Here is a 22,078-nt window from a genome sequence, read left to right on the forward strand (position 1 = left end):
CTTTTGTGATGTCCTTTTCATCCATTTGGTCAATATTCTAATTTTGTTTCTGTTGTTAACATCCCTGTCAGCCGTTCTTTGGTGCTAATTAACAAGTGGTAGCATGCTCACCTTTTAGCTCAAAGCACTACTGTCAGAGTACAGCCTTACAGAGCTGATGGCATGGCCGTAATGAGTTTTGGGCCAGTTTCAGTTCACTCTTCATTGTCTTGCCACAGCTGGTCATCAAGTGTCAGAATTGTGTTACTCTGAAATGTTGCAAAGACCACTCATTTGCTTTATGCAGCCAGTGCCTTAAGGGCATTATAGCTGAGCTGCTTTCTGATGCTGCTAATGATGGAATTCTACCCCTCTGTCTGCCTCTGTCTCCCTCTGTCTCAATGTTCCTCTCTTTGTCTCTCTTCCTGTCACTCCGTCTGTCTCACTCTGCTCTGTCTCCAATTTTCTCAGGATCATCAGACCATCCTCCGGGCCTGGGCAGTGAAAGACTTCGCACCAAACTGCCCCCTGTACGTCCAAATTCTCAAGCCGGAGAACAAGTTCCATGTCAAATTTGCAGGTGAGCTGCGAGTGTAAAACGAAATATACTGGCAGTGATGTGAGATGCCAGCTAAGGTTACGTGTGTGTTGTTTGGGTGCAACTGCCGTATATGATCACATTGGGGGGCAGGAAATAATGGCATGGCACCTACTAAAATATACATCTACCTGGTCCAAACTGACAGGTGACTTTACCTAGTTGGTGGCTAGAATAGTGTTGTCACCAGTCATCCACTGCACATTTTGTAAGCATTTTATGTTGCTGCTGCAGGGTTGCATTATGCTCACCTTTGAGACTGAGCTGTCATGTCCGCACTATACTTCCAGTGTATGTCATCAGCTGCCATGTCCCGTTTTACACCTGAGTGTATCTGACTGAGTTGTCAGCCTGAAACCTGAACCATTTCTTTTCTATCATTGGGCTTGCAGCAGCAGAGCTGTCTGTCCTCCCAGCTCTGAAGAAGCACAGGACAGATTGTCTCGGCTTGGCTGTAAGCCTTCTGAGGGTTTCTGTGAGTTTTTCCGTTGCCTTTTGGAGAGCGCGTCTTGTTCTCCTGCTCAACAGAAGATGCCAGTCAATCATCTGAGAGTGAAAGAAGAGGGTCCAAACTCTCTCTTACTCTTTTCTCTCTCTCACACGTCCCCCTGCCTACAGCCCTGGTGAGCGTCAAACTCAATTCTAGCTCGCCGCCCTCATCCCAGCTGTCTCCGTCAATGATTAAGGTTTTACTTTGCTACCGTGGCAAAGAAAATCCCCTTTCTTTGATGGCTTCTGCTGTTGGTCTAACCTTGCAGACAAGCTCTCCCTGCAGGCAATCCTCCTGCGGTGATATTTAAACAGCACACTGCTGCAGTCGTACTGTGGCCTTTGTTACTAACAAGGCTGGAATTATTGCATGAAAAATATGAATTCATGTTCATCAATTATCACCCTTTCTACAGTATGTGGTTAGCAAGAAGCTCTGTGGGGAGGATTTCCTGCTATGTGCTTGGCATGCACTGTATGTGAATGGCTTTGAATCGTTATCTCAGTTTAACATTGTGTTGCACCTGATTTAATGTAAAATATTAATTTACCATTGGGCATTGAGGATATTCTTAAATATGAATTAACAAAGTGTTTTTCCCTCATTGTTACAACAGCTATTCAGTGCTGAAAACAAAATATCTGGTAGGATGGTAGATAGATAGATAGATAGATAGATACTTAATTGATCCCGAAGGAAATTCAAGCATCCAGCAGCAGTAACATACTGTATCCGTATTGTGAATAAAGTGTTTACACTTGTTATACTGATCATAAACTGCATTTAATGTTACTATGTAGACTTAGAGAGCAAATCCGTGTGCACTCACATTGGCATGACTGTGAGTGCAGATGACATGTTTTGACACCACTTTGAATATACTCCCAAAGCGATGCTGTGGGAGGCATTAATGAGCAAGAGATACCAAATTTAATTGGATTTGCAAAAATAGCTTGATAAAAGCTCAATTTTCATTAGATAAGATCTGTCTGTATGATGCAGCAGCTGGGCAGGAAATGCTGGGGCAACTTAGAAACCAAACAGAATTAGGTCCGGAGTGTCCATTGGTTATTTTCCCGTTCATGTTTTGAACAACAATGGCCGGTTACCCCCCTAGTGTAAGGCTTATTGTGGCTGCACGCAGTTGATAGCAGCTCATTTATAAAAGAAATAACAGGCTACTGATTTAATTAGCTTAACTGGTGGCCCTGTGGTCAGGTCTTAATTGCGATCTTACAATTAAGACCTGATCTCATTACACAGACACATATTCGCAAACGCAGGGTTATACCTTTGATAGCATTCTGTAATAATGCACAGCTTTAGGAGATGGATCAAAACAAAAAAAGTGAAATATAAGATGAAATGAAAAAGATTCAATTCCACGTGTGCTGACTATGTCTGAGCTTTGGGAGATTTGTGTGTAAGAGGATAGGAATGAGATTCCTAATCGTTCATCATCATGTCTCTTACCTGCCCAGCCTCTGGAAGGCGCACAACCCTCTCACTAGTTAAGTACAAGCCACATTTACATCTTAGCTGGCCTCATGTTTCTCAGACCGGAAGCTGATTGAGTTTGATTCTTCACTGCAGGCTCTGGCATTTACCACCAATTGTTTCCTAATGCAGAGCATAATTTGTGCTTTTAGGACCCAGATCGAGGTTGTTGCTAAACAAGGCAGTCTTAATATGCCTGCACGCTCATCACTGAAGATAATGCAATCAAGAATTACACAGCAGGGGAAAGGGATGCTCCCTGGGCATGATGCACTGATTGGCTTACTACAAACATTAATGGCTCTGTTGGTTTTTCCTTTCAAAGAAGGGGCTGTTTAGCAACAGGTAAACGAGAGACTCTCATCTGTGTTTGTTCAGGTGGTTTGTTTGACTCACGCTACGTTAAGTGTCGGAATATCTGATTGAAAGGTGAAGAGATAAGACTGACACTGAATAGTTGGTCTGTTGCTAGGTCTTCCCATCTCTCCCTGAGTGGTGACACAAAATTGATTCCATCTGAATAAACAAAATGTGTCTAAGAAAAGGCAAGAAGATTTTGGCATAGATTTGTTTGGAGCTGTTGCCTCCTTGACACAGAGTTGCGTTCGGCAAACCTCACACTTATTACGTAAAGATATGAAGCTTTTTTGTTTTTTCCCCAATTTTCAATACTAACAAATTGATAAGTCATCATGCTTTTGGTGTATTTCCCATGTCATTGTTTGTTGAATACTTTCTCCTTGCCTCTTAATTAATTTAAAAAAAGCTGATGTTCACTCTAAAAGCCACTGTGAGCTTCACCTTCCATATCTATTCATTTGTTGTCAGTCTGGATCTTGAACTCCCACAGGATCTTGGCTCTTCTTTCTTTTGGTGGTGTGTCCCACTGGGACATGGTGCCTTCAGACTCATACTTGACACAGATTTTTTCTGTAAACTATTCCAGCCACTTACAATGTCCCAGCTTGCATTTTATACCATGCCACTATGTGCTAGCTTGATTGTCTCAGGGGAGTCTTTACTCGGCCTTATTCTTGGGTCATGTCTGCTGTAGTAGACCCAGTTTCTGTCGATCTGGCGCTTAGGGCTTGTTATTGTGCTGCCATGATCAAAGCCTCAGTCTTTTAAAGCCACTGGTAAGATTTATTGATTTCAGCCACTTCTTCATCTGCTGGAGATACTGTAGATCCATTGAAGGGGCTTGGTCGTCTACGACGTTTCCTCTTCTTACTTATCCTCCTCTGTCCTCTGCTGCCTGAGGCAATCTCTTCGAAACACATCCCATGGGCCATCTTCCTCATGTAATCAGGAGATGCTTCTTGTTTCAGCCTGCAAAGTGCTCATTAATCTTTAGACCTACCTCTTTTTATTACCATAGAATCTCAGGGTACTGGACTTTGGGTGGAGTCACTATTCAAGTATGTCATGTGTACATGTGTATATGTCAATCACTTGGATCTTACTCTTGAGCTGGCTTCTCAGAACCTGTCTGTAGGTATTTGGATATGGCTAACCACCATGCAACCTCACCATGACTCCCATTTGACTGTGGGATAAGCAGGTACTTTTTAGCTGTTCTGTTATCCTGACTGATAACTACACCTCTTCAGTCCTGAACATCTTCTGTCTCCTTGCCACCACATGGTCAGACCTATCCAGTCTGATACTGAGGTGGATCATTCAATCACTTGTGACTCATAGGCCTCACAGTCTTTGGTCATGTTCCCACTAATGCCTTCTGAACTTAGCTTTCATAACTGAATTGAGCGTCCATGATGTGTAGGGTGGCAGACTGTTGGCCAATAGCTTAAAGATGGTGTACCTTTGAGGGAATCCTTAATGAGCAGGATTGTTTTGTCCCTTGGTAACCACTCGAAGGTGAGAGTCGTTTGTTAGCAGCTCACTCGTTTGCACTGCCAGGCAATCATGCAATGCTGTTAAATTCTTCACACAGCTTTTGTGGGTCATGTCATATCCTGGTGTTGTCCAGCTCTTCACACCTGAGCCTCATTGTTGGATGCCTGTCTTTGTGATGATGACTGGTTCTTGTTCTAGCAGGTTGAAGTGGTCTGCTCTTAGGTCTCCAAACCATTTGGCATTGCTGTTGTGCATCTCTGCCCTGTTCCTTCGAGTATTGTTCAGTCTCAGTTATGGGTTGGTCTGTCCGTGGGGTTGGTCTGTTCCTTGCAGCCTGGATTGCTGATCAGGCCTCTGCTTCTCTGGTGCATCTCTTCAGTTTATTAGCCAAACCAAAACTGTGAGTTCACTGGTCTCTAGTCTCTAGGGCCATATAGAGTGTATATATATTGGGTGTGTGTGTGGGTGGGTGGGTGTGTGTGTGTATGTGTGTGTGTTGGCACACCTGCATAACTGCATGAATCCTTATGGCACAATACAAATCAAAACCTTTATGGCCACTTCCCTTACTCTGATGACTTGCATTGCATAGAGTCATCCAGGGTTGCATAATTCAGCACTCACACTCATTTTATACCCTTCTTATGTCCATATTAATTTGAAGGCTAACTACATAGCTCACTCAGTCCATCACTGTATTGTACATCAACCAAGTGTCAAATGTCATAGTGAGGATAGATGATGAGGATAGACGAGGCACACGATCCATCCACACTGCCTTTGCGATCTACCAGTCGATCAAGGCTGACCTATTGGGAACCCCTGCTCTTGAGGCTCACTTATGTTCATCTTTGTTGCACTCAATATTGTATGTCTCTCATAACACCCTTTTACACCTCTGCACCAGATGACATCCCTTCAAGTTCATTGATTTTCCTGATCGTGTCAGTCGGGAGAGTGAAAAGAACGTTGTGTGGCCACCTACCTCATCCATGTACAGGATGTTTTGTTCCCGTTTTCCCCAATTCATGTAAACCGTGTCATCCAAATGAAATCCAAGCCTGTATAACTTTAGTTATATTGATCTATGGATGTATAGCATGGCACCCTTACTGTGTGACTGAGATTCAAATGGTAAATGGCCTTGCTTTTATATCTACCTATTGGTACTCAAAGCGCTTTTACAGTCAGAGACACATCTACCCATTCGCTCACACAAGCACTCACACATTCACACACCAGTGCCACGCACTGGGAGCAACTGGGGGATCAGTGTCTTGCTCAAGGACACTTCGGCATGTGGCACATTCCGAGGATCGAACCACTAACCCTCTGGTTCATGGACAACCCGCTCTACCTACTGAGCCACAGCCGCCCCAGACCACTATCTGCTGCTGAAAAGGCAACAACACTACACACTACAACCCTGTTCCATCCAGATGATATTTATTTTATTCCATAAGTGCACTGGTCGGGGCTGAATTAAAGTAACGCATCAACTTTAATGATCAACAATGATCCGAGTCACTTTGTCCTTCTTGTTTTTCTGTGTCTACAGACCATGTCGTGTGTGAAGAAGAGTTTAAGTACGCCATGCTGGCTTTAAACTGTGTTTGCCCTGGTACCTCAACTCTCATCACTCTATTGATCCACTCCTCTAGAGGACAGTAAGTTTACTTGCTTTCTTCCACAATACACTCTTGCATTTGCACAAGTCAAACACTCAGTAGAGATGACCAACAGAAGCCAGCTGCTGTTTGTATCCTCAGTGCCATTCACTTTTGTCTTTTTGTTTTCTCTAAGAACGGCTCCACAAGAGGCCTTCAAACAACGTGTTGGAGCCTTTCAATCCCTAAACAGGTAGGTATTAATCTTACCTTTGTGCTCACTGTTCCCCAAATAATGCTCTGTCGTCTTTCATAGTTGGGCTTTTGTACTGTGTGGAGATTTGCTTTTAGTTGCATTCATAATTTTCAATGTTCAAAACGGCTGTGCTTGAACGGCAGGTTTGAGATTTCTTAATTAAAATAACCAGAAATAAAAAACGTCACGGAGCATGGTCAGTCTACATCTTAAAAGTAAAAAGTGGCTATGTGTTCAGGGGTATGTCATTGTGCATTATCTAAATAACACACCTGCAGTTAACACTCACTTTATTCATATGAATTTTATCTTAAATCCACAATCCGGACATATAATGTGGTGCCCGATAACACAAGTGATCCAATTTCTTGTGTATTTAAATGTTTGTACCATGAACATACACCGATCAGCCACAACATTAAAACCACTGACAGGAGACGTAAATAACATTAACCATCTTTTGACAATTCAGTGTTCTGCTGGGAAACTTTTGGACCTGGCATGGCATTCATGTGGATGTTACTTAGACATGTAGCACCCTCCTTGACCAGACCAGGCACCTCCACCCCATAGCAATGACACTCCTTGGTGGCAGTAGCCATCCCCAGCAGGATGCAGCCTGACACAGACACACACACACACACACAAATGGTTTAGGAACAACTCAAAAAACATGAAAAACAGCACAAGGTGTTGACCTGGCCTCCAAATTCACTAGAACTAATCAAGTATCAGCGGGATGATCCACAGAGGCCCCTCCCCTCAACCCATAGGACTCAAGGCCCCCACTAACAACATTCCGTTGCCAGACACCATAGGACACCCTCAGATGCCCATCAAGGTCCATGTCCATTCTCTGATGAGTCACAACTGTTTAAGTTCAATATTAGGTGTATTGTTTCAATAATGAACAGGCAGTAAACACAAACATGACAAACTGATAATATGAAATTATACTCAATAAAATGTGTGTTTTCAGAGCTGATGGCTCATGAGTACAACATTCAAAAGGAGGTTGTTTCATAAGTATGCTTCTATATCTGGACTTGGTGCCATTTGGTTTTATTGGCTGTGACAATGCTACATGACTAGGATTATTCCTCCTCCTACCCTGCCTTGCACTTAGTTCCTGTAAACTGCAAATTTGCTCTAACACTTGTTTAGATAATGCAGTCTTTCTTGAAGGCCACCCACATTCACACTGCCCCCACACCCCTTCTTCCGGTTACCACCTCTTTCGCCTCCACGTCTAAAGTCATATTCCCCTGAGAACACTGTTGTCCTTTTAACTGTGTGAAGTTGTACATCTGGGGCTGGGTGTCCTTGCCTACATCCGTGTCCTGATTGAAATATTGATCAACAGCTCTGACAGAGATGTAAGGTGTTACCTCTGCAGCCGTGATGGAAAATCTTCTGATGTGGCCCTGGTGCTGATTGAAAAGTCACTCCTTCCCAACGTTGCCAATCAATCTTCTCTTTCTGTCTCAGGGAGGCTGGTGCATGCTCTGCGGACCAATGGCACCGGACCTACCGGCGCTGCTCAGCCAATGAGGTGCATCACATCCGCTTGGAAGAAAGTAAATTTTTTGGGGAGTACCAGGGAAAGAGTTTTACTTTTGCCTCCTTTCATGCTCACAAAAAGTAAGTGATATTGTCAAATAGCCTAGAAATAAAAACAAGCTCAGTAAAAACACCAAGTTCAGGACTCAAACTGTCTGTGCAGGTACGGAGTATGTTTAATCGGAGTGCGCAGACTGGACACCACCAACATCCTGTTAAACCCTGGTCCATGCCACATCATGGGGGCCTCTGACACGTGCTTTTACATCAATATCTCCAAAGAGGAGAACTCAGCATTTGTCAGGGGCCAAAGGGAACCATCGTGGGGTGGCGCAGGAGGAAATGCCAGGGGAGTGCACCAAACCATCTACCATGGACTCACCCGCCTGCCAGTCCACAGTATCATCGCCAGCATGGGTCAGTCAGATGGGCACAGCACAAAGACAGTGTAACATTTACACAGTGACCTTCTGCCTGCAGTTTCTGTGGCGGTCAAATGTGCAAACCCTTCATTAAATTCTCTTAGACAGCAGGACGGTCACAACTGTCAGAATTATGCAGTTTTCACATTTGAAACCTATCTGGAGATTTAAAAACTTTCACAGCTTTGCAGAAGAATTAACATTTCTCTGATTATAAGTCGCACTTGATAAGAGCAACTGCCATGAACTGAAATGTCAGATACTGTGGTTTTACAAACACACCACCTAGTGGACAAAATGAATCTGTCCAGCTCACTGGTCTTCTGCACCTTCGCTGCTTTATGTTTTCTGTGCAACAGTCTCTCTCTCCATAACCTGTAGCCATATGTGCATGTTTGTTTCAGGCACTGTAGCCATTGACCTCCAAGACTCCAGCGACAGCAGTCCAGAAGGCCAGGACCCGGGAAGCACAGGCCTCGGCAGTGGAAGAGGAAGCAGAAGCAGCTCCAGGACAGAGATGGGGGGCGCCAACACCTTAGCCCTGCCTGCCATGGGAGACTCAGAGGAGAGGCGGCACAGCATCGCCCCCGTCCTGGAGCTTGTTGATGGTGTCAACAACCCCACCTTTGATCTGCTGGGAGACCAGTCAGAGGATGAGGGCGGAGAGGAGGGAAAGGAGGACAGTGACAGAGATGAGAGCGCCCACTGGTGGGGTCGACATTGCGAGTAAGCGCGGTATTTGAATTTGTGCACATGAGCGTATTGAGATCATTATGTAATTTCAGAGGTAAATCTGGGCTTGTGCTGCAGGTGGGTGAAGGGATACCCGCTAAACTCTCCGTATATCGGCAGCTCACCTGCTCTGTGCCATCTTCTACAAGAGAAGATGCCTTTCTGCTGTCTGCGCATGGACAAAGTATGTAATTCAAGCGGCTTACCATGTTAATTTTACAGGCTGACTGTGGCATCATTCTCCATTACCACTCTGCTTCCCTCTCAGGCTTGCCACCACATTCCCTTTGAGGACGCTCGCTCCTATGGCTTCAAAAATAAACTGATCATTGTGTCTGCGGAGAGTGCAGGGAACGGCCTGTATAACTTCATTGTTCCTCTGCGGGCCTACTACCGACCAAGGAAGGAGCTCAACCCCATCGTGCTGCTGCTGGAGAGCGTGTGAGGACAACATCTTTGTTGTGATGCAGTTGCCATGATTGTGAACTCAGATTCAAACTGACATCGGTTGCATGTTAGTGTCTCCCATAATTGATGCTGGCAGCACGAGAGCTACGCTGCAAATCTAGGTTGCACAGAATTGTAAAATGGATCCCTCCTTAAATAGAGGAGAAAAACTGAGCTATTTAAGGTTCCTTGTAAACTTGATTTGTGAAATGTCGAATGCTTTCAGGACAATGCGCTCCACAATCCTGTGTCCTATTTTGTGGCTGGTACGCAAACACAGGCAGCCAAATGAGAGTGGAATCCAATAAAACGACAATAAAATGCTGAGTCACTCTAGTGTTATTTTCAGCTTTCTCTGCAGGCACTTTGACTGTGCTGAATATCTAAGGCTGAGTGAGGGATGGGGGGTCTCTCACTGTGGGAACTGTAGTTCTTCATCATGAATAAATCTACCAGTGGCACTCATGAGTTTATTTGTGTTTTTTTTCCTGGTTCAGACCCGAAGCAGACTTCCTGGAGGCAATCTGTTGGTTCCCCATGGTGTTCTACACAGTGGGCTCCATCGACAAGTAAGACAGACCAACTCTCTGATGTGATTTCATGATTTAGTTTATTACTATTTCTTTAATATTAATTCATTATTAGCCCTTCAGGACAGATCTTAGTCTACCCTATGCCGATCCCCACGTCATTCCCTTTCACTCTTTCCACAGTCTGGACAGTTTGCTGCGATGTGGAGTCACTTTCGCAGACACCATGGTGGTGGTTGACAAGGAGAGCTCCATGATTGCAGAGGAGGATTACATGGCTGACGCAAAGACCATCGTCAATGTCCAAACCCTATTCAGGTCTGCTTTGCCCGAACTTGTTCTTTCTTTCGCACTGGCTTGAAGTGTGGTTGTTGTATTTTTTTTGTATTTTTTATTCTCTATCTGTCTTTGTGCTTCTTCCTCCCAGATTGTTTCCAGCGCTTAGTATCATCACGGAGCTCACGCATCCCGCCAACATGCGCTTTATGCAGTTCAAAGTCAAAGATCACTACTCCATAGCTCTGTCCAAACTGGAAAAGGTAAAAAAATAAATAAATAAACCTCATCCTGCTTCAAAACCTATTCCCTCCACACAGACTTCAATGGTCTTTATGAGCAGGATATTGATTGGCATTGATTGAAATACTGCAAAGCAAATAATCCATTGTTTTAATGAAAATTGCAGAGATCTTTTGAACTGGCCAAACATGAAATCCTTGTTGGGTTTTGTTCCTTTCATCAAGTGCTCTTTGCCTTTTTAATATCTCCTGATGCTGCTGTCTTTACTGTTGCTTTGTGTGTGGCAGCTAATGAGTCCCCCCTTGGGCGTCAATAACATTTATCTACAAAGCAGTAGATGAGTCACTGCTTGACATCACATCTAAAAAAAAAAGTGAATATTACAAGAACAGCATTGCCTTACAGTAGGAAAGATTGTTTTTTTTGTGAATTTCTTTGCTTTTTTTCTGAAAGATTGTTTTTTTTGTGAATTTCTTTGCTTTTTTTCTGGTTTATAAGGGGTTTTCTAGTTTAATAATTCCACATTACAAAAACATTATCTTCACATAAAAGTCATTGTGAACTCTAAATTGGCCTCCATAATGCATGTCAGCTTGTCAGCTTTAAATTCTTGAGTGTTCCCAGTGATCCCAGTGCATGATGGAAGAGTCTTGATCCCATTACAGATGGAAGAAATCCTCTTTTAGAAAGATGTGGGGCTTACAAATTCATCTCTTTATCTGCTCTCCTCTGGGGCCAGTGTAATCTGAACAAGGGTTGTGTGTGTCTCTGTGTGTTTGATCTGCAGAAAGAAAGGGAGAAGGGGTCTAACCTGATCTTTATGTTCCGCCTGCCCTTCGCTGCTGGGAAGGTGTTCAGCGTTAGCATGCTGGACACTCTCCTCTACCAGGTTTCTCAGACACACTCTCACAGAATGACAGAGCTCATTTAATTTGTAAAATGCCAAGCGGGATCTATTTGTGCTGACTTGTTTGTTGTGTTGCCCTGCCAGTCATTTGTGAAGGACTACATGATCTCGATCACCAGGCTGCTGCTTGGTTTGGACTCCATGCCTGGCTCAGGTTTCCTCTGTGCTGTAAGTAGTCAAACACAAGCAGCTTGAGTTCAGTCTGTCTGCACCGTGAGTCACCTTTCAGACAGATTATTGTTTTGTTTGTGGTCTAGATGAAGATCACAGAAGACGACTTGTGGATCCGGACCTATGGCAGGCTCTACCAGAAGCTATGCTCCTCAACTGGAGACATACCCATAGGGATCTACCGTACAGAGGCCCAAAAGCTTCCATTCTCAGAGGTCAGTCACGTACTTTGTCCGGTGTTGAGTTTTGTGTCTTAAAATCCACTGGTTGAAGTGACTGTCGCTTCAAGACCTTCGAAAGATTACAAGGTTTGTTATCGATAAATTATGAGAGATTATACTGCAGACGAAAAACTTCTTGCACCACATAGTTGTATGAAATCTACACGTTAAATATGCTGTAGTGAGAACTGACAGCTCTCCCAGTCTGGAACTGTCAGGATGATTGCATTAGTTACATAAAGACTGATTATTATTTGTCTTTCGCTTCCATCACGATAAGAAATAATTAATTTCTCTTCATTTTGTGAAATCAAAAGCAGACCGCTGTAGAACTGATTTAATAAAACTCTGTGCGATAACGTGCTGATTGCACCCCACGAGGAAATGAAAGTGTGAGCGTGTGTGTGGTCATGTGTGTCCCAGTCACAGGTATCTATCACGGTCGAGGACTACGAGGACACCAGAGAACCCAGAGAGCCCCTGCTGTCCCGCACCGGCGCCCATCGTAACTCCACCTCCTCGGAGCCCGTCTCCACCTCGTCCCACTCTTCGGACCACCCGCTGCTCAGGAGGAAGAGCATGCAGTGGGCACGGCGGCTGAGCAGGAAGGGGGGCCGGGGCTCCAGCGGGGCCAAAGGAGGTCCGGGCAGCGCAGCAGAAAGGATCAGCCAGCAGAGGCTGACCTTGTTCAGGCGCTCAGAGAGGCAGGAACTCAACGCCCTGGTGCGAACAAGGATGAAACACCTGGGCCTTTCTCCAACTGGCTTCAGTAAGTCTGCAGCAAGTTATGTAGGAATTAAACGATTCTCTGCAATGGTGGCATGTACAAAATGAAGCTTCATTATAAGTCTGCTCCACTACATGTCAGAAGTGAATATTATCTTTACATATTAAGGTTTACATGGAACATACAAAGTACAATTTATTGTTAAAACATAAATTAAACCAGGATTCAAACATTTTTACAAATTAGCTCAGCATTTCAGTGAATATTGGAAAAATATTCAGTGTTTAAAGAAAAAACCAAAATGAGGGAAATATCCATAAATTTTTTTTCCCCACATTAAAGTGGCAATCTCGAACATTTCAGTTGTGATTGATTTGGAGGCACCTGTAGCTACGGGTGGTGCCAGCATGTGGTTTAATCACACAATACCGGGGGCGGCAAAACAAACTGTTGTCCTTTTAATAAGCAAATCATGCAGTAATTGCCCTTTTCCCATCATTCTGTCTGCGACTGTAATCCGATTTATCGCCGCACACAGCATGAGTATGTGAACGGAAAGGAGATGGTTGCCTGAGACGTTCGAGGTGTGTGCAGCCTGTCGCCCGCAGCTCTTCATCTAATCGCTCACTGTGACTGCTCCCTCTTGTCCCATGACCCCCTTGTGATATTTCTAATTGATGTGCTCTCAAAATTGCCAAAAGTGACCGCTGTCTTTTTTTGTAGATGCATTTTTGATGAACGATGACGGTAAGTGCTGAGCTCACAGACAAAACACATTGCATTTGCTTTGTACTAATAGTAAAAAAAAAAAAAAACAGTTAATGCATGCCTTTCATAAGAAGCTGCAGCAGCATAAAGTGTTTGGTTTGCACTACCAGTACCCGTTGGCCATTGTGATGACAGTTTAGCATTCTGCATTCATTCATATCCAGACATCTGTTAATAGAGATTACATTAGCGATAACTTGACACGGCATTATTTTCTGGGAACGTTGCCACAGACTCCCGGTTCATTAAAAGGGCAACATGTAAATATTGCAGAGCTGCTATCAGTGGACCATATGCTGCGATGTTATGCCACATCGTAGTTCCTCATTCTACAGGCAGTTCTTTAAATGGAAATGTTCGACATTGCCACTTTAAGCCTCTCACTAGCTTTCTGATTTGAGTGCTACTGAAAGAGGGCGAACCTAAAAGAAATGAACTCCGCCTGGACCTGTTTACATTAATGCACATTTACCATCACAGTAGCCATAGTACTTTTACTTTTGATAGTACATTAAGCTGATATGTACGTTTACTCACTGCCTGTAACTGTAACTGCAACTAGTGTCCCTTTTTGTTTAAATTTGTCTTCCTTTAGTGCGACTCCCTTTAACACAGCCTCTGTTCAGTCTACGGATGTGGCGCAGCATGCTGTGCATCCTGCGCCTATTTTATTTCCTGCTACACAAATATCTTTTCTTCCTGTGTCAGATGGGATGGCAGACCAAGGGAACAGACTGTCCTACATCCTCATCAACCCCTCTCCAGACACCAGGCTGGAGCTGCATGATGTTGTGTGAGTACACACGTGTAAACACGAAATTGATTGCACTCCAAAATGAGCACAAAAGATTACAGGATTCTGTTCTGTTTGCTGCTCCTGTGCCCCATCTGCAGGTACCTGATCAGACCAGACCCTCTCTCTCTGGTGCCCAATCAGGGGAGCAGCAGGAAGTGCAGCGCTGGGCTCTCGGAGAGCACCAGGTTTGATACGCAGGACAGCACTCATCTGTGAGAGACAAATTAGGACTAATATACTGTCAAAGCACTGCCGGAGAGAGGTGAAGCAACACAATCACGAAGGAGAAGCAACACTCACAAAGTTGTGACATTCTGTAGAATGGGATACAGCCAGATGGCACAAAGCCCTCGTAATTTCTCCACATTCTGTCTCAATGAACTCAGAGATGCCAGGCATGCATGGACCTTTTCTATAACAACGGGAATGTTTTATTTATGCACCTTCCTATTTTCAAGGCGGAGAGCTGCGGACACAGAAGTGCATTTAATGACCAACTGTGTGTATTTATATCCGTGTACGTGCATGTTATGTGCTGCATCGTGTACTGTATGTGCCGTGTGGATGTAGTTACGAAAGTATGTATGTACCGTGTATGTGTGTGCAAGCAGGCGCGTGAATGTGTGCGTTACTGGATCCAGAGCGAGACACTGCCAATTTTATCTGGACAGCCAAAGGAATCTGCTGCCACATGAAATCCAAGTTGTGTCTTCACATGTGTCGTGCGCGTGTTTTGGCACACTCAATGTCGTATTCGAAGGTGACACCACAGTTTACACACCCTGCGAGGCTTTTCTACGTGAAAGCCTTTTTAGGAAACTTTTTAAACCTGTCGCTCACATCGTCAGTCTCAAACACACACACACACACACGTTCATTTTACGTTCACCAGCAGCGGATGAATCCAAAGAGCACCAGTCTCAGTATAATGGACACAATCTGACAGCGAGCTTACAGTGTCACTGCAGGGCATTCAGTCACATCGCTGTCTGAAATATGTTACTGTTCTTGGCTTTGTGAGTTCTCTTTGAACAAATCTGACCTGAGTATTTCGTTGTTTTTTTTTTTTTCTCCTTACACTCTCTCTGCTTCTGTCAGTCAGTGTGAACCAAACACCAGCTTGCTTTCGCTCACATGCATGTAAGAGATGCAGCGGATGGACAAAGTAACAGGAACATACATATACTGTAATATAATGCCATCCAGTCAGGTAGCCCTGCAATAAATACGATCTTTGTGAAGCTTATAATGATTTTGAGAGTGTCAGACAAATGTGGATTGAGTTCTCAGTTATGCAGCTGACTTATAAGCTTTACAATTAACTAGCTGATGTATTTATTGCACACTGCTATAAGTATCCACTTTAACAAGTAATAATTAGATGGCTAATTTAAAGTCTTAACTCGGAATATAATTTGGTTTAAAATGAGTCTTATGTCCTTAACATGTGCGATTCTGAAAGTTTAGTTGGAAGAAATGCTAACTTATAATCTGTTCTATTAAAGTAAATGATTTGTTACTGTGGACATTTATGCTGTTTCTGTACGTCTTTTGCCAGAAATTCAGAACGTTTCCCACAGAAACGGTGCAGCCATGTGGCGGGAGTGCAGACCGGCATCCCCTGCCCGCCACACAGCTGTAGCTTCAGTGCCATTGTGACAGACGGAATACGTATATATTAAAGTTAGCCCACGGAGCCTGTCATTGCTTTATTACTGTCTCGGTGTCAGTTTGTGCCGCCGTAGGTGGAATCTGTCTAGACGACTTAACCCCACTGCTGATTTAATCCAATGCAGTCACATTATTTTTTTATATCACATGATTGTTTTGACCCAGCACGTCTTTTGTGTGGTTTCCTGAGCTCACGTTCACAGACTGTTAGCTGTAAATTAATTGATGGATCTTTTTGCCATCATACATAGGAAACTGATAGAAAAAACACCAAGTAACATAAACCCCAGTAAATACCACTCTGCTTTAAAATGCTTCTAATTATTCTACTGTAATGTCCCCAAGCTCACCAAAGACCACACAGTACTGCAGTACGTGTGCATCTATAGACTTAAATAGGCAAGGTCTTGTTGTATTATGAGCCATAGTTTGATACGTACGTGTCAAGTTACGAGTTGTGTGTTTTAAAATAGAGGGCAGCTTGCTGGACAGTTCCTTTATTATCATATCCAGGATGCCCTTCCCACTGTAGTGGACATGAATCACACTCTTTCTTCTTAATTTAGCTTTTTCATACGTCACCACTACCGCCATACGTGCTTGTTTCAGTTGCTGTCGTGTCTTCGCCTGCTAGACGTTCGCTTCTTTTAACGGAAAAGCCCCACTTGTCACGTTGGCTCAGTACACACGGGGAACATGGGCGTGGTCAGGCTGAAGACTGAGCACTCAAGCGAAGCTGAATGTGAGAGGTCAGGCGCAGACTGAGGCGGAGGAAATGGCCGCTCAGCGAGTCAGTGTGCTTATCACCGGAGCCAGCAGAGGCCTTGACCCAGAGATGGTTAAGCACCTGGTGGAAACTCTCCACCCAGGGAAAAAACTGCTTGTTGCAGGGACCTATACTGTGGTGAGAGTCTTGACTTCCTCTGTCACTCAGCAACATGTGTTTGGACTGTTAAAATATCTTGCATTATCTCACATTATCTTGCAAATTTCAACGCCATTGCACAGGGAAAAGGCAAAATCCAGGCACCGGTACATGTGACCGACATTATTTGCATCTTCTGACTTATGAAACAGTCTTCTCTGTATTTCCAGGCATTGTAAACACTGACAGAGCATTGGCCTAACATTATCTCTGTCACCTGTCTGGGTAGGAGTTGAATGTCTTTCTGTTATCTATTTAACCTGCTCCCATGTCCTTGTCTGGGTACACTCCACTGTGAGAATCCCCACGTTCTGATATTTATCTGACCGCCAGCTTTGAGCACCGCTGATTCTCCACTTTCTGTCTCTGTAAGGCGCCACTGACCTTCGTAGCGTAAATGATTGTGCCCAGCAGGTGCGCTCTCAGGTGAGGCCTCGATCCGCTGATTAACCGCGCAAGGCTCCTGGCCAGAGGCACTCAGCAGGACACTAGATGACATGGAGACAGGCCCGGTGAACACAGAAATTAAATACTGCACTTTCAAATAAGGCAGCCGTGTCTAAGCGACAGTGCTGACTCTCTCTCCCTCCATGTGGTCCGCAATATTGTACTTACACTGATCTCACCTTCATATAAGCTATAAAACTAGGTCTCCTTCCTCCCTATGTCCTTTAGCGTCAGCAAGGGAACTGACAGCCTTCTAACACCGTGGCCTGTTACTCAGTGTCGTCTCTAGCATATTTTACTTGAGGGGAACCGTTCACCCAGAACCTCATTTGCTCTCTCCGTTGTTGTTTTCATTCATCGCCTCATTTCTCAGGTTTGAAAACATTGCCCTTCAGGGGAGTTGATGAAGGACGGATGAGATCCTGTTTTCATTGCTACACCCTTGGTGGCAACGCGCTGTAGCGGGTGGAGAAGAGGTGAGTCAGCACTTCCTCCGTGAAGGACCAAATGAAAGAAAGTAGGGGAAGAGATGGTTCTGATTGAAAGTTTATTAACTGAGAAGCACATTACTATTAACGTCACGTCAACTTCACGAAAATGTTCAGTGTTTCTATGCAATTGCTGTTTCTGACAACAGAAACTAAACAGTTGGAGTAATTGTTGTTTAATGACCATAAAGCCCCAGAGAGCGATGGAGAATCTGCACGGTTATTACGACGATAGGTTACAAACAAAGCTTTATCCAGTTGATTTAAGATTCTTCTTTAGCCCAAAAATCATTTTTAGGTTGGCATGCACACACCATGTTTCCACTATCTGTTATAAGATATACACATTAGCTGTTTCTAGATTTAAAAAATAAATAAATAAATTACATAAACAGATGGCTAACCATGTTAAATTGTTTTAATAGTCATCATTAGCACTGTGTCTACCACATTTAGAAAATGTAATTTCATTTTTATTTGCTTTACACACTTAAATACAATTCAACTGAATATAATATAACTGATGTCTGTCTATCTTCCTATTTCTTATTCTGCATGAGGAAATAAACTTGAGTCTGCTTTGGACAAATATACACGTAAGAGAGGCCACTCTCCTTAAAGTTTTTGGACTATTTAAGCCAGGAGAACCTTGCATAGCAGACATGAAACACAATCTGTCTTTACTAAACTTTACAGTTTGACCCCTTATAGCCCCAAATACACTTGCCATTGATTCATTATTTAAAATCAATTGTGTCTCGAATCGAGCCTCAGTGACTGCAGCTATCTTCCAGGCTCAAAGAACAGTTGTTTTTCTTAAATTTCTGGTAAGAAATCAGACATGTGGTCCAGGTCAAGACTATCAGTTTTCACATTTGTGCCATATTTTAGTGTGATTTTCCCACTAGGGCAAGTGTAGCTGTGTCACCTATAACAGGTCTTCAGTTTAAAGGAGACTTCTTGTTATCTTAGGGTGGTGTTGTGTTAAATGTGTGTGTTTTTTTACCACCAGGGGGAGACTGATGCTCAGGACAGTGTGCAGTGGATGCTAAGTGTAATGGCCTCCCTCACTGAGAAGCAGAATGAAGCCTTCCTGGACTGGAGTGCAATGCAAGTCTGTCCCCTGACAGCGTTAAACTAAAGAATGTGAAAATAAACCAATTATTATTTACCCCCTTGTGTCATGCTCATTTTACACACAAGCGTGCACCACCTGAACTATCTGATTCACCCTTGGGTCATTTCTTAAACTTTAAAAAGCACTAATGTCGTCTGTAGGGTGTTCCCAAATCACCACGTGGCGCTGTTCCACACAGCCACCTTGACAGGACAGATCTGAAGAGGTTTGGGGTTGTTCCCGTTGATGTTGGCTCCAGGGCAGAAGAAAGGGTACATCTTCTCGGTGAAGAAGTCAACAAATGTGTAGATGGGCGTCATGTTGACAGGGTTGGAGAAGGTCACCTCTCCAGCGTCGTAGTCCAGCTGCACCCTGACCCGAGTCAACTCCCCCTCCAAGAGCAGAGGGGTGCTGGGCCTCGTCATGGCCGAGTACTCGCCCTCATAGTGCGAGATCATCCAAAAGCCGCCCTCGGGACAGCCCGAAATACGGCCTTTCCTGTCAATGGAGGCTTTGACCACGCCGAGCATCCAGTCCACCTTGTCGCCCACTTCCACCTCCCAGGCGTGGCGACCTGAAGTGAAGCCCTCCGAGCCCAGCACGAACACGAAGTGGCCGAAACGTTCGGGATTGTCTGGGAGCTTCTGCAGGGATCCACTGTTGGCCACGCTGGTCATGTCAGCAGAGAGGGACAACCAGGAGTAGGCAGTGTTGGGGTCCAGGGTGATGGGCGCTAAGAGGAAAAAAGCACATGGAGATGGTAATTTAGTAATGGGCTTAAAAAAGGGACCATTCAAGATCAAAAAAACCTTCACTGATGCAGTGTGTTGCTATTTTTTATATTTATTGCTCCACTTAATATTGTTATTGATGTGAAACGTACAAATAAACCTTACTTGCTTACCTGCACTTCATTCTTCCTCAGGGTCAAACTATTGATTCCTGCTCCACAACAACTATGCTGACAAAATACCACTTGAAATTTCACACAAACGGTCAAATGAGTGCTTACTGTACTGAACAAGCTCCATCATCTTCTCCCAAACATGGTACTTGAGGGAATTGACATGCTTGGGCACATTTATCAGAGCTCCTGACAGTTTTTCTGGGTTCTTCTCTGGGATCTGAGCTCTGTGAGAGAGAATCATCCAATAATAATAGATAATGGAAAAAAATAGATAATAAAGTTGCTGTAGATAGATAGATAGATACATACTTTATTAATCCCGAGGGAAATTCAAGCATCCAGTAGCAGTAACATACATTGAACATACAATACAATTCTGTAATGCTGCAGAAGATTAAAAAAGGACCTCCTACCTTTTCTTCGTGTTGGTATAATTCTGAAATGACAAGACAGGGTTATAAATGGTGTGTTGTAGTGTACATGGATGGGGACGGGGAAGCATTCCCAAACGTACTCACCTGGAGGAAAAGAGCGTTGCTGGATGCGATCTCGTTCTCGATGGCGATGACGGCATGAGAGAGGGTGAGGATGTCTCTGGTGATGCTCTCGGACTTCCTCTTCACCAGCTCTTTCTTCTCCTCGTCCTCCTGGTGCAGCGCGGCCAGTCGCGCTTCCTCCTCCTTCCGAAGGAACTCCCGGAGCTGCTCAAACTCCTCTCTGATGTGCCTCTCCGTCGCCAGAGTCTGGTTCTGGGAACACACGGGAAAAGGAACTGATGATGAGTCGTGGACTGTTGGCCTACTGATCCTGCCTCAGTGCTTTTCTAGTTTCTGTTTGGTATCTCTAAAAGCATGCCATAACCATTTAGATATACTTTATGCACTTCTCTAAAACAGTAAACTGTTGGGTCTCAGTCCGGTAACTTGGAAGAATGTGGTGTCTTTGCTAACACCAGGGCTGACATGTTTACACACTAACAGTGGCTCAACTTCACTCACAGTCAAGGCAACGGTCATGCAGGTCCTCTAGTGTTTCGTGGATCTGTGTGTTTATTGATACCTTGACGTGCACAGTTGTGTCATCACACTCCTGCTTGGCTTCATACAGGCGACGCAGGTTTTTCTTCAGAGGGACCAGCTCGTTCTTCAGGTCTGTCTGAAAGGGTGGGTATCAGAATGTCAGAGGCCTAACTCAGGGAATTTCCTCACTTTCCATAATAACGGTACCAAAGTTGTTAAAAAATAACAGCATTCTTGCACTTCAAAGCGCTGAAATGACATTTAAAATGTAGAAAATAATGATTAAACCCTCCAGTAAATTCACACCAGGGACCGTAAATGGATAGACAAGAGCAAATTACCTTGAGATCCTGAGCTCCTTCTTCCAGGGGACACACTCGGTGTCCCTGGTGTTTCTTTGAGGTGTGACACACACAGCACAGGACTTCCAAGTCATCCAGACAGAAGAGCTTGAGAATTTCCCCGTGTGTCATGCATTTCTCCTCCACTATCACCACCTCCTCCCCTTGCCCGCTGGCCCCTGCCCCTGCCCCAGCCGTGGCTGTCCTGCGCTCCTGCTCCTTCAGGAAAGTGTCGGACACATTCTTCAAGGCCAGGCTGACCGTGGGCTCCGTCAGGGAGCACTTCCTCCTGCAGATGGGACACTCACGTCGGGCCTTTTTCTTGTTCCAGAACTGCTGAAGACAGGCCCGGCAGAAGCTGTGGCTGCACTTTAGCACCACGGGTTCCTTGAAAATCTCACAACACACAGGACAAGACAGCTCATCTTCGAGCACGGAGCCTGACCGCGAGGAAGAAGCCCGTGGCCGAAGGGATAAAGTCGTCTTGGGATTCTGGAAGAAGGAAAGTTTTCCAGGCTGAGAGGAAGCTCGCGGGCGCAGTGCCATGGCAGGTTGTTTTGGTGGGGAGCTGCTTCTATAGCTGTGCTTGTTTGAGGCAGAGGGAGCTGTCCGTTGGGGAGAAGTGTTCCGCAGAGTCCACAGAATAATCTGGACACAGTTTATGAGCAACCAGGGTTATAGATCAACAGGGACTTGAAGAACTGGTTTGCTTCACTTCTAGTAAATAAAGGACGTGTCATCACCCCTCATCTGGCAGCAACAACAAGGTTTTAGGAAAGAGGGCAGACTCCAGCTGAGTCTCAATACATGTTTTTCTACTTCATAGGAAAATAATAGTGTTGCTGAGAGTGCTTTGGAGAAGATGTTAAAGGAGAGCTCACAACAGCTGTTTAAAACACACTGAAAGCATTTACAATCTAAGTGTCCAGGTCATGGCATATCCACAAAACGCTGAAACCAGGGCAACTAGACTTGTAGTTTCTTGAACACATATCATCCAAGCAGTTTCTTTAATTATTAAGACTAGTGGGAAGTTAGGATTTAAATAGGAACATATGTAGCTGTGACCCATCAGAAAC

At 44.4% G+C, this 22,078-nt stretch overlaps 2 protein-coding genes and 1 long non-coding RNA gene across 3 annotated transcripts in view; 2 read left to right on the top strand and 1 right to left on the bottom strand.

Moving 5' to 3' along the window:
* The window catches only part of kcnt2b (potassium sodium-activated channel subfamily T member 2b), a 36,552-nt gene extending 21,128 nt beyond the window's left edge, over positions 1-15,424 (top strand). The window contains exons 14-31 of the mRNA XM_084571494.1: positions 451-559; positions 5,980-6,088; positions 6,225-6,281; positions 7,773-7,925; positions 8,008-8,261; positions 8,671-8,992; positions 9,077-9,182; positions 9,267-9,439; positions 9,943-10,014; positions 10,159-10,293; positions 10,403-10,514; positions 11,282-11,383; positions 11,486-11,569; positions 11,659-11,787; positions 12,217-12,562; positions 13,244-13,267; positions 13,997-14,081; positions 14,183-15,424. Of these exons, the coding sequence (XP_084427620.1) occupies positions 451-559; positions 5,980-6,088; positions 6,225-6,281; positions 7,773-7,925; positions 8,008-8,261; positions 8,671-8,992; positions 9,077-9,182; positions 9,267-9,439; positions 9,943-10,014; positions 10,159-10,293; positions 10,403-10,514; positions 11,282-11,383; positions 11,486-11,569; positions 11,659-11,787; positions 12,217-12,562; positions 13,244-13,267; positions 13,997-14,081; positions 14,183-14,300 (2,490 nt within the window). The 3' untranslated portion in view covers positions 14,301-15,424. The remainder of the gene's footprint in view (positions 1-450; positions 560-5,979; positions 6,089-6,224; positions 6,282-7,772; positions 7,926-8,007; positions 8,262-8,670; positions 8,993-9,076; positions 9,183-9,266; positions 9,440-9,942; positions 10,015-10,158; positions 10,294-10,402; positions 10,515-11,281; positions 11,384-11,485; positions 11,570-11,658; positions 11,788-12,216; positions 12,563-13,243; positions 13,268-13,996; positions 14,082-14,182) is intronic.
* Positions 15,425-16,250: 826 nt separating this feature from the next.
* Positions 16,251-18,886, top strand: LOC311507228. Its single transcript, XR_014699718.1, has 3 exons — positions 16,251-16,659; positions 17,501-17,603; positions 18,628-18,886. It is a non-coding gene; the product is annotated as an uncharacterized lncRNA (long non-coding RNA).
* Positions 18,887-18,903: 17 nt separating this feature from the next.
* Positions 18,904-21,545, bottom strand: LOC311507227 (E3 ubiquitin-protein ligase TRIM35-like; the record flags this gene model as incomplete). The annotated part of the gene is made up of 6 exons (XM_084571495.1): positions 18,904-19,465; positions 19,745-19,863; positions 20,053-20,075; positions 20,158-20,388; positions 20,699-20,794; positions 21,000-21,545. 6 exons carry the CDS (start codon positions 21,543-21,545, stop codon positions 18,906-18,908), a joined length of 1,575 nt encoding a protein of 524 aa, XP_084427621.1. The 3' UTR covers positions 18,904-18,905.
* Positions 21,546-22,078: the final 533 nt, after the last annotated feature.

This window comes from Chelon labrosus, assembly GCF_963514085.1.
Source record: "Chelon labrosus genome assembly, chromosome: 21".
NCBI lineage: Eukaryota > Metazoa > Chordata > Actinopteri > Mugiliformes > Mugilidae > Chelon > Chelon labrosus.